A 15767-nucleotide genomic window follows, 5' to 3' on the forward strand; every position below is an offset into this window, starting at 1 on the left:
AAGACAACATAACTCCCAAATATTTAAAACTACTTACAGAATTTATATCAGTGTCAAAAATAGATAACGTGAAAGAGGAAATACCAACAAGTTTCCTATTACTGCCTATAATCATGGATTTCGTCTTAGTAAGATTTAAAGTTAACTTATTTCCATGTAACCACTGGGCAACTTTCAAGAGATCATCATTTAGTGCCTCTTCTAACAGGTGTGGCTCTTTAGCAAAGTAGTACAGGACCGTGTCATCAGCATACAAAGTCACTTCGCAATTCTTTATAACCAGCGGAAGGTCATTAATATAAACCAAGAAGAGAAGCGGTCCTAGAATGCTCCCCTGTGGTACCCCAAAGGTCATCGGGAGAGGGTCAGACACAGCATCGCTACAGGCAGTCCGCTGTTTACGATGATTCAGGTAAGACTTGAACCACTGTAGAGTGCTGGGCGAGACATTGATAGCCGACAATTTAGATAGCAAGATCGTATGGTCAACGGTATCGAATGCCTTGGTCAGATCTAGGAACACTGCACCGCACAGTTCTCCACTCTCCATATGCAATAGGACCTCATCTGCAAAACTGGTGAGAGCCGATGTTGTAGACAGTTTGGGACGGAAGCCAAATTGTTTGCTTGAAAGGAGATTATTTGAATTCAGAAAGTCATAGAATTGGGAATGGACGACTTTTTCCAGAATTTTACTCATTGTTGGCAGAATAGAAATTGGGCGATAATTTGACGCATCTCTCCTATCTCCAGTTTTGAAAAGTGCAGCCACTTTCGAGCATTTCCATATTTCAGGAAAATTGCCAGTGCGAATAGAGAGATTCAGTAACTTGGTGATCGAGGGACAAATAGCACGCGCGCCATACTTTAAAAGTCTCGCACTGATGTTGTCCAAGCCAATAGCTTTATTTGTCTTTAGAGAAAGCAGATGCTTGAGTACTGTTTTCTCATCAACTTCGTCAAGCGAGAAAGACTGTAGCATCGTGGCCGATCTGACTGGGAACATAGCAGCAGCTGATATTTTATTTGCAAGACTTCTGCCAATGGATGAGAAATAACAGTTGAGCACGGATGCAATAGAGGCTGGGGTGGTGTGTTCAACACCATCAACTACGATACATTGTGGGCTCGAGGATTTAGTCTTGCGCGAAGACACCTCATTCACCGCCTTCCAGATCTTTCCTGAATCCCCTTTAGCCTCTAAAATCAAGTCACAATAATACTTGGATTTTGCTGCCTTGACTTCACGATTGACCCTATTTCTTAACTTTCTATAGCGAGCCCAGTGAAAAGCAGAATTGGTTTTCACGGCTTTACGATGGTGAAAATCACGATCCTTCATCACCTCACTGATTGTATCATTCAACCACGGGAGCGGAACACCTCGTATTCTTCGCCTTTTCACGGGCGCATGCAGGTCAGCTATTTCAGAAAACAAGTGATTCCAAATAAACACGGCGTCGTCGATGTCTTCCTCGTTTTCAATGATGTGCCATGGGACGTTATTCAAGTCCGCTAGGAAGGTGTTCGCATCAAAGTTTTTATAAGAGCGGTATTCAATTGTCTTCGGTGGTGCCTTAATTACACCTGCTTTTAAAACACAATAGACGAGGTAGTGATCACTCAGCGAAACAGGAACAACACCGGAGTCATTGATGCGGTGATCATTGTTCACTAAAATCACGTCAAGCAAGGATTGACAGGTTTCCGTCACTCGGATGGCCTCAGTAATGAGTTGCGTAAGATCGTGTGAAGTTGCAAATTTTTTAAGCTCTTGTTTTTCTTTCTTTCTTGAAAATGGCAGCATATTTGCATTTAGGTCGCCAAGAAGCACGAAATCACATTTTTCCAGGTTAACTTTCGTCATAGATATCTCCAAGTTTGAAATAAAGTTCGCAAAGTCAAAACCGGGGGCTCTATATGCACAACAAATCAATACTGGGCGACATTTAGTGCGCGATAGCTCAATCCATAGACATTCATTTGCGGCTGAGTAAAGATCATTCCTAACACGAAACGGCAAGCCTTCCTTTACATAGATTGCTACTCCACCAAAACCTTCTTTGGCTCCAGACCTATCCAGGCGAATGCAATTATATCCTGGAATAATAACATGAGAGTCTTCATAGCAGTCATCCAGCCAAGTCTCACTGAGTGTAAGAATATCGATCGTTCTGTTATCCAAACCCTCCAGGCGCAGCTAGTCTGATTTGTTCCTCAAGCTTCGAATATTTAGATGAGCAAGCCTCAATCCTCGTGAACTCCTAACATCCTCCAAACTCCTATATCCAGGGTTGAGTTCAACATCTCCGGCAAGCGCTATTAGAGCCAAGGCTAGAGAGCCATGAAGTATAAGCTTGCACGTAATAAAGCCTTTCTGGAAAGCTCCGACTGCTTGGTGTTTTGCTGGACGCCGTGCCAGAGAGTGAAAAGATTGAATTTTAATCCTGCAAGCTTCTTGGGAAGCAAAATATAGGTTGCTACTATTGCTTAGTGGCTTCGTTGATGATTTGTTTTGTTTTATGCCATTCAAGATAAGAAACAGGCAGAGCAGGAGGCCAAAATTAACGGACAACGTGGTAACGCGTCCAGCCATCTTGGTATGCAAATGTGATGTGAAGTTTGTTCAATCCCTTAATTAACGATAATGATATTCTGTATATAACTTCATTTGACTTTGCTTTACCATTAGCTATCATAAAAAAATTATCAAACATGCATGTAAATAAAGATTGTAGTTGATTGGCGTTGTATGACGGCCTTTAAATTGTTGCGTATCTCGTCGATTACTGAAATTCGTAGAGGTTTCTCTCTTGCATGGCTTTTAGCCTTTACGAAGTCGTTCGCGTGACTTCTTTGTCGCGTAGTTGGTTTATTTACGCCTCAGGAGGTTTCTCGCGACTGACTGAAGCGACGCGAACGACTTCTTAAGGTGGCCCTAAAAAAAAAAGAAATCTGTCGTGGGATTTCGAAGTTATTTACATTTTTCATAAAAATGCGGTTTTAAATATATGCCGATATCTCAAAAGTTTTATACCTACAAAAAAATAAATAACATTTTCTTAAAGTTCCACTACTATTTATTGCCAACGAGGCAACCGAGCTAAGAAGCGAGGTTGACTCGGCGGCAGAATTATAACGCCGCGTAATGTAGGCAAAAACTCTCAAATTCTGCGTAACCCTTTAAAATTTGCATTTTGGGTGTAAGTAAGACCCCATATTTGGGTAGTGACGTCATAGTCTTGTATTTACAACTCTTAGTTCAAGATTGGGTGATTCAGTGTGCAGCTGTTCGTTGTCTGTTTAAGAGGACCTAACTGGTGAGCAAGCTTTAATACGATTTCTACTTTGAAAGGGCATTAGTGCTCTGGTTTGCTTTATAAATTGTGTTTAAAGCAGCAGCTGATCAAGGAATAGAATTTTACGCTCAAATTTTTGTCAGAACTAGCTTGTTCTTTGCAGCTCGATTTACACTGAGGTAGCGTGTTCGCTTCTCGACGCAGAACCAGGGTTTTCAGTGTTTTTTTTTTCCTTTGTGAATTGAATTTTAAGCGGTAGTTGAGCAAGGCATAGGGTTATATTGTCAAAACTTATCAGAACCAGCGTGTTCTTCTCAGGTCGATTTACATTGAGCCAGTCCTCACCTTCCGTGAGGAATGCAACGTATTTGCGGACCTTCTTTTAGAATTTATTTATGCCTTTTGAGAGATTTTGTCAACCAGCTTTTTTTTTTTGCTGCTCAATTTACATTGAGACAGTCCAAAACTCCCGTGAGGAATGCAACGAATTTGCGGACCTTTTGTTTTTCAGACTATCATTATGCCTTTCAAGGGACTCTTTGTCCTGTGACACTCGCTCATTAGATCTTTGTATTTTATTCAAGTTTATTTGTCTTATGTATATTACCACGGGAAATATTTTTCTTATCCCTGATGACACTGTTGCTCGGAATTTAATTATTATTTTTAATTTCAGCAGTCAAAGGCCTCATTTGAACTATATTTTTCTTTCTAACGTTTATAGCTTTGATACAATGGAATTTTCCATGAAACATAAGTGTTAACTTGCTCATATTTACCAACACTGAAAGCTTCAAGCCATGTTGTTGTTGTTGCCTAGAATGTGCCAAAGTTGTTGTTTTGAAGTTGGGTCCCATCCTCTTCTATACCGGAATCCATTTTAAACCTCTAAAATTATGAAAAAAAATATCGCGAAGATCTGAATAGGCACATTCCACAAAAGATAATCGAATTCGCCTCGTTGGCACTTGCCGGAAGGTACCCCTAGTTTAGTATGCCAAAAATCATAGAAATCGGTTGAATCTTTCATTCTAAAAAACGCGAATCAAAAACATAACCAACACGCATATAAATAGTAACGGGCCACCTTAAACGCTAAAAGCTATGCAAGAGAGAAACCTCTGCTCGCAGGATAATCTTAGTCATTTCACGTGAGGATCAGTCACTTGCGTTTTCCCGAGAGGCCTCATGTCATCTCCAGTTTTAACGAACCATAACAGGAGGAAACCGTCAGTTTAAATAGGAAAGTGAAAGGGACGTGCCTGTTTTGGGCGTTGATTATAGCAACCGATCTCCATTAGCTGTTAACAACGCTTCTTCCAAATATAACACATCTTAATTACTTCCATGGGTGTCAGAATAACCATACCAACACTCACAGTTAACAACATAATAGAAAGGTAAAAGGGAGGGGCCTGTTTTGGTAAAGAAGAATCGTTTTGTCTAACATGCAATGAACCGAGAAAAATAACTGACAAACTTGCCTTTTAGTACGTGCTCAACCTTTCAAGCATTTGTCAATGTAGGCAGTTAAGCGGTGGGTAGAGGTCGTGCTTCGTGGGTCGTGGGTGTGGGTAAATGCCGTTGGTAAAAAAAAATGTTTTCCAAACAATGTATTAAAATTGAAAAATTGAATAGCAAAACTTGTAAAATTCATGAAACGAAAATCTCCGCGCATCAGATAATAGCAGGAGTCCTATTCCCCTTCCTCGCGGTCAGCAAAGCAAATACGCGAATCCTTTATGGTACAAAAGGATACGAAACTCGCTACGCTATGTAAACCGGAAGCAGGCTAAAGAAAAACTGGAGACTGAACTGCTTTTTCTCAAAGATGTCAACATTTGTGACTGAAACGTCCTTTCAGTTTAAGGAATGATATTCAGAATCGCTACAGCAAAGATTTTGTAAACAAAAGCAAACAAAAAAAAATCGAGAAAATTATATTTTAGTACGGCAATAAAATTTACATACAGTCTAGCCTAACTTGAAAGGTTGAGCATGAAGGTGGATCTTTCGTAAGCTAAAAGACCTAAAACTTCTTTAAGAAAGACTTCTATCCAACAATATGAAATAGCTCAAAATTGTCCTTTTTTCCCTTCCCTTTTCCCATGGTGATCGCATTCCAACGTGAAAAAATCTGCGCTTATCATTGGAATTGTAGATCGAACAAAGATTGAATATAGTAAGCAGGTATTTCCATTCCGGCGAGTCAGAGCTGTACCATACTTTTTGCAAATTGCAAGTTTCGACATATTTTACGTCTGTTTCGTATATTTCGCGGCGATCGCTCAGGTATGGAGAAATCTTCATCAACAACATGTCTTTTATACAGTAATGTTGTGAAAGGGGACCCAAGTCCCACGTGGCTTAGGAGAAATCAGGAAGAGGACGAAGAGGGAGCCGTGAAAAGGGCAATCAAGGAGTCGGAGATTTTCGTTTCATAAATATTTTACCACTTTTTTTTATTCATTTTTATTATTATATTATTTTTTTTCAATTACTTTACTTTATCATTTTTTTTTATATTTTTTTTTACCCACGACAATTAACCAAACCTACGCGCGATCGACCCACTCCCACGACTAGCCACGACCACTAATCACTCCGCACGACATTTAGCTACACTCCCTTCGGATAATTTTTTGTCCAAGAATTCAGCACAGATACAAAACTTCACGTGTTGGCAGTGCAGAGGGGTAAACTCCTTTATCGCGTTCAATGGAATCTCTAAAGAGCGCTTTTACAAAAAGAGATAAGGCGTTAATTTCAGAGATTACAGATTTTGCTCATTTCAACGATTATACCTTGCTGGCAAACTTTAAACTGCAAAAACTTCTCGTTACATAACACACCAAAGGTTTTGACCGATCATTCAATAATAAAATCACAAGAGTGCTATATTCTATTCTTTTCGCAAACCTGGACACAAAAGCACGATTTCCCAATTTGGCACAACTGTGGCTTACGCATTCGCTGTAAAGCGCAATCTACCAAATAATAAATAAATTATAGTTTTTGTATGAACTTTACATATACATACAAACAAAATTACTATTACATAACATAATATCTAAAGTAGTGTATCAAAAAGTGTTCATTATATTCGCCGAAAAAGAAAAAAAAACTGATGAAAATCAAAATTTACACCTTACATATTTTTGAGTCGTTGAGAAACCATTGAGTCCTGATGCCCCATCCACGTTTTGTCCATCTTTCGGCTTGTGATATATGTCTGGATAAGTGTGTGGCAAAAAAGATGGTTATACGCATACATTATTTAATGGATTATACTAAAGTAAGACCGCGTTTGCGGAGTTCATAAGTACATTTCAAATTATGTCGATGTATTTGCAGCGATGCTCCTTTAAGAAACCAAGTCCTTTCAATCTCTTCGCAAATAGCACGTCGTCGCTGATCAAAGATGCGTTCAAGGTTCTGCCTTCGAATGGCCATTTCCTCAGCTGTAGGACTCCTTTTTCGTTTCTTTGAGATAGTTGTCGCATTTGCTCTTGCTAAAGCGCGGCATATTTTGATCTGCTCAAGCAATATCACGTTGCTCTTCGTCATTTCAACTGATGGTTTGTTTTCTGGGTCTTTCCTTTCATTCACATCATTGTTGAGGGAGTTACATTTCTTGGAACTTTGTTGTTTAAACAACAGGCGAGGAAGAATTTTTCTCCGTTATCGCTGAGCAAAGGAGTTCATGGTACCTGGTTTTATCGAGCTAACACCGAGAAGGAACTGTCGGTTAATCATGAGGTAAACTGAGGTATAAATGCCCGTTTGGCGCGTTGTTTATAGCAACAAATCGCTAGTATCTGTGAAAATACCCAATATGTTAGCAACATAAATGTATTATGTCAAATTCACCATAGGAACGCTTAGAAAATGTAAACGCCATTAAAATCACCATGGCAAAGGCACGAAGTGGGATACTTTTTCGTCACGGTGAGCATAGCAACAGATGTGTTTGTCATTGGAAGAAAAGGCTTACCATAGTGTTGCTATAGTAACTAGTTTTCTGTCATGGCAACAACTTATATTTGTGACGCAAGTACGGTATTCGTTACCACGACAATTGATCAATCAGCTTTGTTCAGGATTTCTAGCCGCAAAAAAAGAAGAAATGACCTTCTTTAGAAACTTTCAAATGCTCATCGCAAGGTGTTTTTACTTTGCCTTAGGATACTAAATGTTTTTTTTTTTCCCATTAAGGACACCAGAACGACGTAATAATCGCGGTAGGCTAAGAGCGCTAAACTGCACGGAGGAAGAAGGCGGGTTCGACCCCAAAAGGGTCGGATCAATTCTCAGTGTCTTATTAAAAATAACTGAGAAATGAAGGTACTGCCTTTGCCCTGCAAACGGCTAGACCTTCGCTTGGCTCGGATTTTTATTATCATTATTAAAACTATTATTTGATTTTGGAAAAACTTTCGCGCTATAACTCGAATGGAAACGCTTGCTACGCAGGCTATATTGTTGGCAGCATAAAACGATTACGTCAAGATCACAATAGGAACCGACTTTAAAATGTATACATACTGTAAAATATTTTGGCGCCAGGGAAAGCATAGCAACAGTTTGTCCCTGGAAGAAATGGCTTGTTACTTTGTGTTGTCATAGCAACCGGTAGTATTTGAGATGTAAGTAGAGTATTACAAGTCATCACCACGACAATCGACCAATCAGCATTATGTCTCCCTTGCTTGAGCAATATCTTCAGCATGACGGAAAGGGCCATTGAGCCATAGGTATCCCGAGCTCACGCGTGGTAGTTGATACGTAACAGAAATATTATTTAGGTTTGTAAGGGGGTTTTAGCGATCGTTATTTAGGGAAATACCTCGTCTCTTTGTTTATTCATGGTGTGCTCTTAGCTTATTTGGTAGTTTCAGCGCTTTTTCGTCGAGTTTTAGTTCTGTTGTTGTTCTCTCCGCAATGAGCAGGATTGTCGTGAGCCGGTGTCAAGAAAGTGTCGTATACGTATTAATAGTCTGAGAGCCATTACTAAGACAAACGCTTCAGTAGGAAATGCAAATTTATTTTACTCTAAAGTAACAAAAATATACCGCTGTGAAATGGCATTAAGATCTTACAGCTCAGGACAAAAAAGAGTTGATAATTGTCGCTGAACTGCAATTATGGCAGCAATGCATGCACAAGAAACCACACAATCACTCTATATTTCTATTTTTTGAATCCCTATTTCGTGTACGTTACGTTTGCTTGGGGGATGATTACAACTTTGATAAAACTATGTTCGCTCCTCTCAAAGAGATGGAAGTCAAAAAAACCTTCAGCTGTTTTAACGTATTTTTTGTACGACTTATTTCCCTAAGTTTAGAACCATTTGACTCTCGTGGTATCTTTATCAATCGTTTTTCGATCAAAAAAGTAAAGATTGTTAACGTTATAATTGCAATCAACGTGTTACATGTAAAACGCCTCTAAAATTGTTTGCCAAATAGTTAACAAACTGTGCTGAGAAAGGTCAAGGTTTCTGGGAAACTGCCCACCTACCCCTTCCCTAAGCCATCATTTTGCTTTAAGTGAGAAGTAAGTGTTAATGTTAGCTTAGGGGAGGGGTAGGTGAGCAGTTTCCAAGAAACCTAGACTGATCCGCTTTTTTTATTGCCCCCGTAGAGATTATGGTTGCTCCGTTTTGACAGAGTGACAAACTGTCCTGTAAAAGGTCAAGGTTTCTGGGAAACTGCCCACCTACCCCTCCCCTAAGCCATCATTTTGCTTTAAGTGAGAAGTAAGTGTTGATGTTAGCTTAGGGGACGGGTAGGTGGGCAGTCCCGGAAACCTAAATTGATCCGCGTTTTTTATTGCCCCCGTAGAGATTATGGTTGCTTCGTTTTGGCAGAGTGAAAAACAACAGAGGTAAAACTTTCAACAAGAAGCCTACACATACTTATTGAAGTGGAATGGTTATGAAACCCGTTAGACTCCGGCCCTTTGTAAAATGTTTTTGTTAGCTTTTTTGGACTTTACCGTGCACAACGTTCAATAGCATTCCTATCATTTTGAACTTACTGACTACTAATAGAAACATCGCATTAATTTATTCAGTCACAATTTGTGAACAAAGAACTTTGAGAAGATTGTTCACGGTCAGGGAACTTCCACCATAAACTACAGCACCGTTGTTTTCAACTTTGATGTTTGCCAGCTTTCAAAACCAGGCTCTTCTATAAACTATGGTTTGTAGGGATATATTCTGAAAAATTCCCATTTATTTTATACATTTTCATACCTCCTGGTCAAAGCAGAGATAAGGTGTCACTCAATAAAAAATGTATCCTTTTTGGTCTTCCCAGAGAAAAAACGTTATATTATTTTCGGCTGAAAGCAGAGACACTTCCAGACACATGCTCTGAGCGTCTGCATGTCGTCCTTGTCATGCCACCAGGGTGTAAGAAAGGCTCACCCCTATGGAGAAAATCTTGATGCTTGGGTAGAAAATAAGGTTTTGCATGGTAATATTTACAGTTCAATGACACAGCGGCTCTTCTCTAACGTTCAAGAAGGCCAACGTCTTACAACATCAGAAATGGGGTCAGTGGTGTTGGCCCTCTTTGTTAGTAAAAAAAGTCTAAACAATCTATTTCTAGTTCTCGATCCACGCCACCATTCTTCCTAAGAGTACAGTTTAAGATGGTATTTGTTAATGTTGTTTTTGTTGTTACTTTGAAGCTCAATAGGCAGGGAAAGAAGGTTTCTTTACCAAGCCTCAAATTCTGTCATATTTTTTTCTCATCAGAGTAGAGGAGCTACAGCTTTTCTTTTCTCTCTTGTGTGACATGTGACATAACATTCTTCACATCCCTTCCAGTTCATCATGCCATTCTATTCAAGACATTACGGTTGAGCAAATACACGCTGCACGGATAGAAGAAAAACCTTCAATGTCAAATGTGACGTGCCTAACCATGGGAAAGCATCTGGTTTTGCTATGAAAAAACAGTCAGCAACATGATGCGGAATAAGGATATCATCCCACAAAAAAAACTTCAACAGCTTCTTTACTTTCATGTCATTTTTCATTTCTTTCTTTTCATCTTCTTTCCATGGGCTTGAGTCATGGGCTACAAAATTGATATTGCGAGATAAGAAAATTAAGCAAGCCCAAAGCCTGTTGAGTACTCCACAGCTTGGCTCAGCTTGGTTCTCATCATTTCTGTGGAGGGATATCTCGGTAAATCCAGTAGATTGAAGCAGGTGTGAGCTACTGGGAGGTGATCACCGTACACGCCACCAGCAACTGGTTGTATTATGATCTGTGAGGAAACACATCGCAAATAAATGTTGGAGGGATTGACTGAAGGGATAAGATTGTGACCCCTGCTACCTTGCAATATATGTGAAAAACGTTTTTGATCACGGGGCAGAGGCACACCACTGTATTGCCTAATTTAACTTTATCGGATAAGGACGATAAACAGTAGGCCCCGTCTCACAAACCTTGCACACATAAATTCTGTGGAACGTTAAAGAACTTACACACTGTTCGTAAAGACTAGGGAACGTAGTCCCCTTTGTGGTGTTTTATCTCAAACTCAAACTCACATAGGGGGCATCATTTCTCATACTTAAGTATTTGTAATATGCGCCATAAGCAGTCTGGCAAAAGTCCCCGCCCCAACCAAAGTTGTAAACTATCGCTGGAAAGCTCCGAGGGGAGTGGATAATACGATATTTTTTGTGAGAGAAACGCAAAGCACATCTTCAAGTTACTAAGACGTTACTTCGTACTTGTAAGTGTTAACACACACAAGACAAAGTGCTTTAACCAGTTTCTATAAGCGTAACATCATGCACGGTATGTTTTTTTTCCTTTGAAGGGCCCATGCGACAAGACAGCTTTCAATGCTACCCTTGAGAAGCAGAGAAACGCAACCTGTCTCCATGATTGGTTCTGGGAGTGAAAAAAGGGAGGTTAAGCAACGACGACGGCGACGGCGACGGCGACGGCGACGGGAACGGCAAAAACGCAATAGGTTAGATTAGCAAAACCACAACTTTGCACGTGCTTCACGCTTTTTGTACGTTTCTTAGCCGTCGTTGCACGACTACAACGTAAAAGTGCCTATTTTCACGTTTTATCGAGGACGGGAACACAAGACAACAACTTTCTTTTTCTTTTCCCGAACTTTGATACAGTCCTTCAGAAATCAACTACAAAAAAAATTGCCCATAAATGACAAATTAAGCGAGATGGAATAAGCGCGATAAAGTTTGAAGCAGCCCGACTTCACTTTTTGAGTGACGTTTTCGTAGCCGTCGCCGTCGTTGTTGCTAAAGCTCCCAAAAGTCTTGGACTGAACAACACCAAAAACTGAATCTAAAAAAAAAATCCTCCAAGTACACTTCCGTGAACACAACATTACCTTCATAGATTTCATCCCTAAGATTGGCACTCTGTCGCTCCCGGTTAAAAACGCTGTAAATGCAAACAGACGCTAAGTTGTTAGTGGTTAAAAGGCCTTGCGAGTAGGTAATTTTCACGGCCATTTTCTACTTATCAGACTATATGCCAAACATTGGAGGATAAGTTAGCAAATGAGGAGGCTAATTTATATGTCACAAGCATATACTACAATAGAAGGAATGCAGCTGATGCTTGGGTCTTGCGATATTTTAACTGTACCATCAAATATATAGGCTATGCTTTTTTATATAACTTATAATGTGATTCACTTTAATTTGCAACCTTTTTTTTTTTCATTTACCATCTTAATTTTGTATTATTCACCCGATCTGAAATTGATAATTGATGACGTATTAAACTTTTGATACATGTATGTCTCTTATCGACTGAATAAAGTTATAATGAGGCTGATGTTGATAATGATGATGAGGATGATGATGATGATGATGAGGAGGAGGAGGAGGAGGAGGAGGAGGAGGATGATGGTGGTGGTGGTTGTGGTGTTGGTGTTGGTGATGATGCTGGTGCTGATGCTGCTGCTGCTGCTGATGATGATGATGATGATTATGATGATCGTACTTTAAACCTACCAAGAAATTTTTTCTTCATGTCAACAGGAAATTCAAAGAACACTTCCCAGAAGTTTCTGATGACAGGATGATAGCGGTAGTACTCTCCCTTGTACTCAGCCACCTGCAAAACAGGTTCAGGAGAAAAGAAAGTCAACTGGGCCTACTATTCAACTATGAAGCAACAGCTGAAAGAAATTCAAATGGACGCAGATTTCACTTTATGGGTGCTCCTCTGGTTGTGGTTCGTTAGGATCCTTTCCTAGTCCTCTCTCACCCTTTCGTTCTATGTAAGGCTATTTCTATACTATACCGAACAGCTTTTTGTGAAGACATGAAAAGCTATCTGGCACAGTATCAGGGTTATACGAAAATGCACATTCCCAGTCTATTCTAATAAGACTTTAAGGCTTGAACTGTTTGCTTCACCAACTCCTCTACATTTTTCAGTTCACTTGTCTTAAATTGATAGTTAATTATTGCATAAAACATAGAGCACTTTATGTAGATAACCTTTAAGGCTATTTCTATACTATACCGAACAGCTTTTTGTGAAGACATGAAAAGCTATCTGGCACAGTATCAGGGTTATACGAAAATGCACATTCCCAGTCTATTCTAATAAGACTTTAAGGCTTGAACTGTTTGCTTCACCAACTCCTCTACATTTTTCAGTTCACTTGTCTTAAATTGATAGTTAATTATTGCATAAAACATAGAGCACTTTATGTAGATAACCTTTAAATTCTCTGAGCTATGATTTTTCTTCTGTCTTGGACATCCAAAAAACATCAAAAAACTCTTTCCAGGCCACTACATTCAAAGTTGAAGAAAATTCAAGGACTTTTCAAGGAAAAATGGAATTCAAGGATTTCCCCTAAAATTCAAGGACTTTTCAAGACTGGCGAACCCAGAGTATGAAAGGCAACGGCGCAGAACTAAAGCAAGTCTCTCCCACACATCGAACTTAGTACTAGTACTAAATCCCAATCCACACTTCTGAATATTTAATTCTGTCTCAGTGGGTCCTACGCATTTACTTCCGCTACGGTTCGAATACGTGTTCACACTGCGACTAAGGGTGGCAGAAACCTGTGTTTGATATGTGACGATCCCCTTCAGTTGGAAGAGGACGTAAAAGAACCCGTGACATTGTTCGAAATGAATACATTGTTGGAAATGAGTAGGGGACGTAGGCCCCGATGTCATGGTCTATCTGACTTGTGCCGACATCGGTCTGGGTGGGCGAGGTTGTGATCAACACATGGACTGACGTGGCTGCGAGGGTGCGCCTTTACATGGTGACGTCCGATCTCACCTCTCTTGTTCCTCCGCAATTCAGTAATTGGCTTCAAGTGAGGAAAGTTGGCACCGCTTATTTTTTAAATTTTTTATTCACGATCGGAGCGGCGCAGGTTACAGAAATTCGCACCAAAATCACCGACCGTATGTGTGAACAAAAGCCTTGTACCACATGGTTTTCGTGTCGGCGCAAAGATTTCTGGTACAATGTGAGCATACCGTTGCCTAACTGCTCACGAGCATCTACGGTATCGTTACACCACAATAACACCTGCTACCTTTTCAAGTTCCTTGAAATCATATTCTTGACATCCTACTACCATCTGCATCAACTCTTCAGGATGAAAGAATTCCTGTCATGTTTAGAATAAAGAAAAACCAAACACCACTCCATTAAACACTACAATGATTTAGAACAAAAACATACGACACTTCGATTTGTCGAATATAATTAATAGCTTTCGAAAATACTACATACTAAATACTTTTTGGGGCCACTGATTCCAGCATAAATTTGGAAAAGAGTTTTTCAAGTGCTCGTTTCAAACAAACCTAGTAATCGATGAGAAGAAGACACGAGAATGTACTACAGTTAAATTAGGCGTTAAAATGGCCTATCTAGAGTTGTTATGTGACATGGCAAAAACTAAATTCTGTCCAAGACTGTTGCCTGTTTGACAAGACATGTCCCGACTCAGCTCTTTGCGGTATCGTAATACAACCGTTTGGACTAGAAACAATTTTCCCCCGTCAGTATCCATATAGAGAGAAAAGATTATGATAATCAATAAAATGAAATAAATGAAATGATGCTGTAATCTTTTATCAAATTCTCTTAGGTAATTCTTCAAGAAAATGTATGGAGATCAGTTTGGAGAATATTGCGGCTTAAAGGGATAAGCCGGGTGATAACAACATTGTTTCTCATCGAGCATATCAATGTTATACAGACAAAATTATCCTCAACATACCATGACTTTACCACCACAAACTCGGTGAAAACCCATCGAAAAAGCATGAAACTGTTTGTCCACTGACTTGTTTAAGTAGTAATCAATATATACATCGACATATTGCTGTCTAGAAGCAAGTAAGAGACACAACTGGCTGATGAGTCACAAAATGTTTCAGTCACTCGACAAGGGAAAGGTACATAAGTAGTTCGAGTGTGATTGATTGTAGTCCCGAGGGAAACCCAGAGGGGAGTCAATACAGTACAATAAGTTTATTTAAAACATGTCCCACACTGGGATTTTCAATGTTAATTTACAATTATTAGAAGAAAACCTAATAACAGTACTCTTAAAAAACTACGAAAAATTATTAAGATGAACTAAAGTAGATTTGATGTTAAAAACATTACATAAGTCAAAGTATAGATGCCCAAAGTTCCCTACGGGCACGATGTTTACGTTTAATTATATACTATTGCGCGATAGAAAAATGATCTCTGTGCAGTCGAAGCTCTTTTTAAATGTACTGTCTAGGTGTTATGTAAAAACTAAATAACAAGGGCCGGAGAATAGATCCCTGCGGGACGCCATGAGTTACTTTTAACGCTGATGATATGGATGTTCCTATTCGATGATATGGATGTTCCTATTCGAGTGTTTTACTCTCTATTGTTAAGGTAGCAGGACGGATGGAAAAACTTTGACGCAAAAAAAATAATGTGAAAACATAGGCCAAGTAACGAATTCCGCACAGGTTGTCGAAGCGCACATCATTTTCACTACAATTCTATTCACCTCGGAGCTTATGCGAACAATCATTTTCAGTCTTCTTCTTTTGAAGTGACTCCTTTTTTTTCATTGGTTCCTGGGGCCTGCTTCCCAATAATAGGCCATTTGCACTTTGGCGTCATTTCACTACTACGACCACAATCCTTTTCGTTTTTCCTTTCATATTTAAATTTGGTAATCCCAGCGAGCTTTAAATCACAAAAGCCCTAACTTAAACAAGAAGGCAAACCCCCTAAGGATTCTGTCATCTGCTCATAGTAGTAAAATGACATTATCGTTCAAATGGCCTATTATCATCGGGTCCGAAAAGCTGTTGTCTTTTACATTCAAAATCGAACTTTCAATAGTTTTGCAGATAATATGACTGAACTATTAGCATGCAAAAAAATGCACCGATTTGTTAGATTCGGGAACCGCG

The 15767-nt window shown here is 39.5% G+C and overlaps 1 protein-coding gene across 2 annotated transcripts in view; it reads right to left on the reverse strand.

Annotated features, from left to right (window-relative positions):
- Window positions 1–8322: 8322 nt before the first annotated feature.
- LOC140945610 (probable E3 ubiquitin-protein ligase HERC4) overlaps window positions 8323–15767 on the reverse strand; it is a 31946-nt gene continuing 24501 nt past the window's right edge. For both annotated transcript variants that reach the window (XM_073394622.1, XM_073394623.1), the window contains 5 exons: window positions 14579–14687; window positions 13886–13960; window positions 12327–12429; window positions 11696–11748; window positions 8323–10585 (listed from right to left, as the gene is read on the reverse strand). In XM_073394622.1, the coding sequence (XP_073250723.1) occupies window positions 10424–10585; window positions 11696–11748; window positions 12327–12429; window positions 13886–13960; window positions 14579–14687 (502 nt within the window). In that variant the 3' untranslated portion in view covers window positions 8323–10423. The remainder of the gene's footprint in view (window positions 10586–11695; window positions 11749–12326; window positions 12430–13885; window positions 13961–14578; window positions 14688–15767) is intronic.

Source organism: Porites lutea, chromosome 8 (genome assembly GCF_958299795.1).
Source record: "Porites lutea chromosome 8, jaPorLute2.1, whole genome shotgun sequence".
NCBI classification, from domain to species: domain Eukaryota; kingdom Metazoa; phylum Cnidaria; class Anthozoa; order Scleractinia; family Poritidae; genus Porites; species Porites lutea.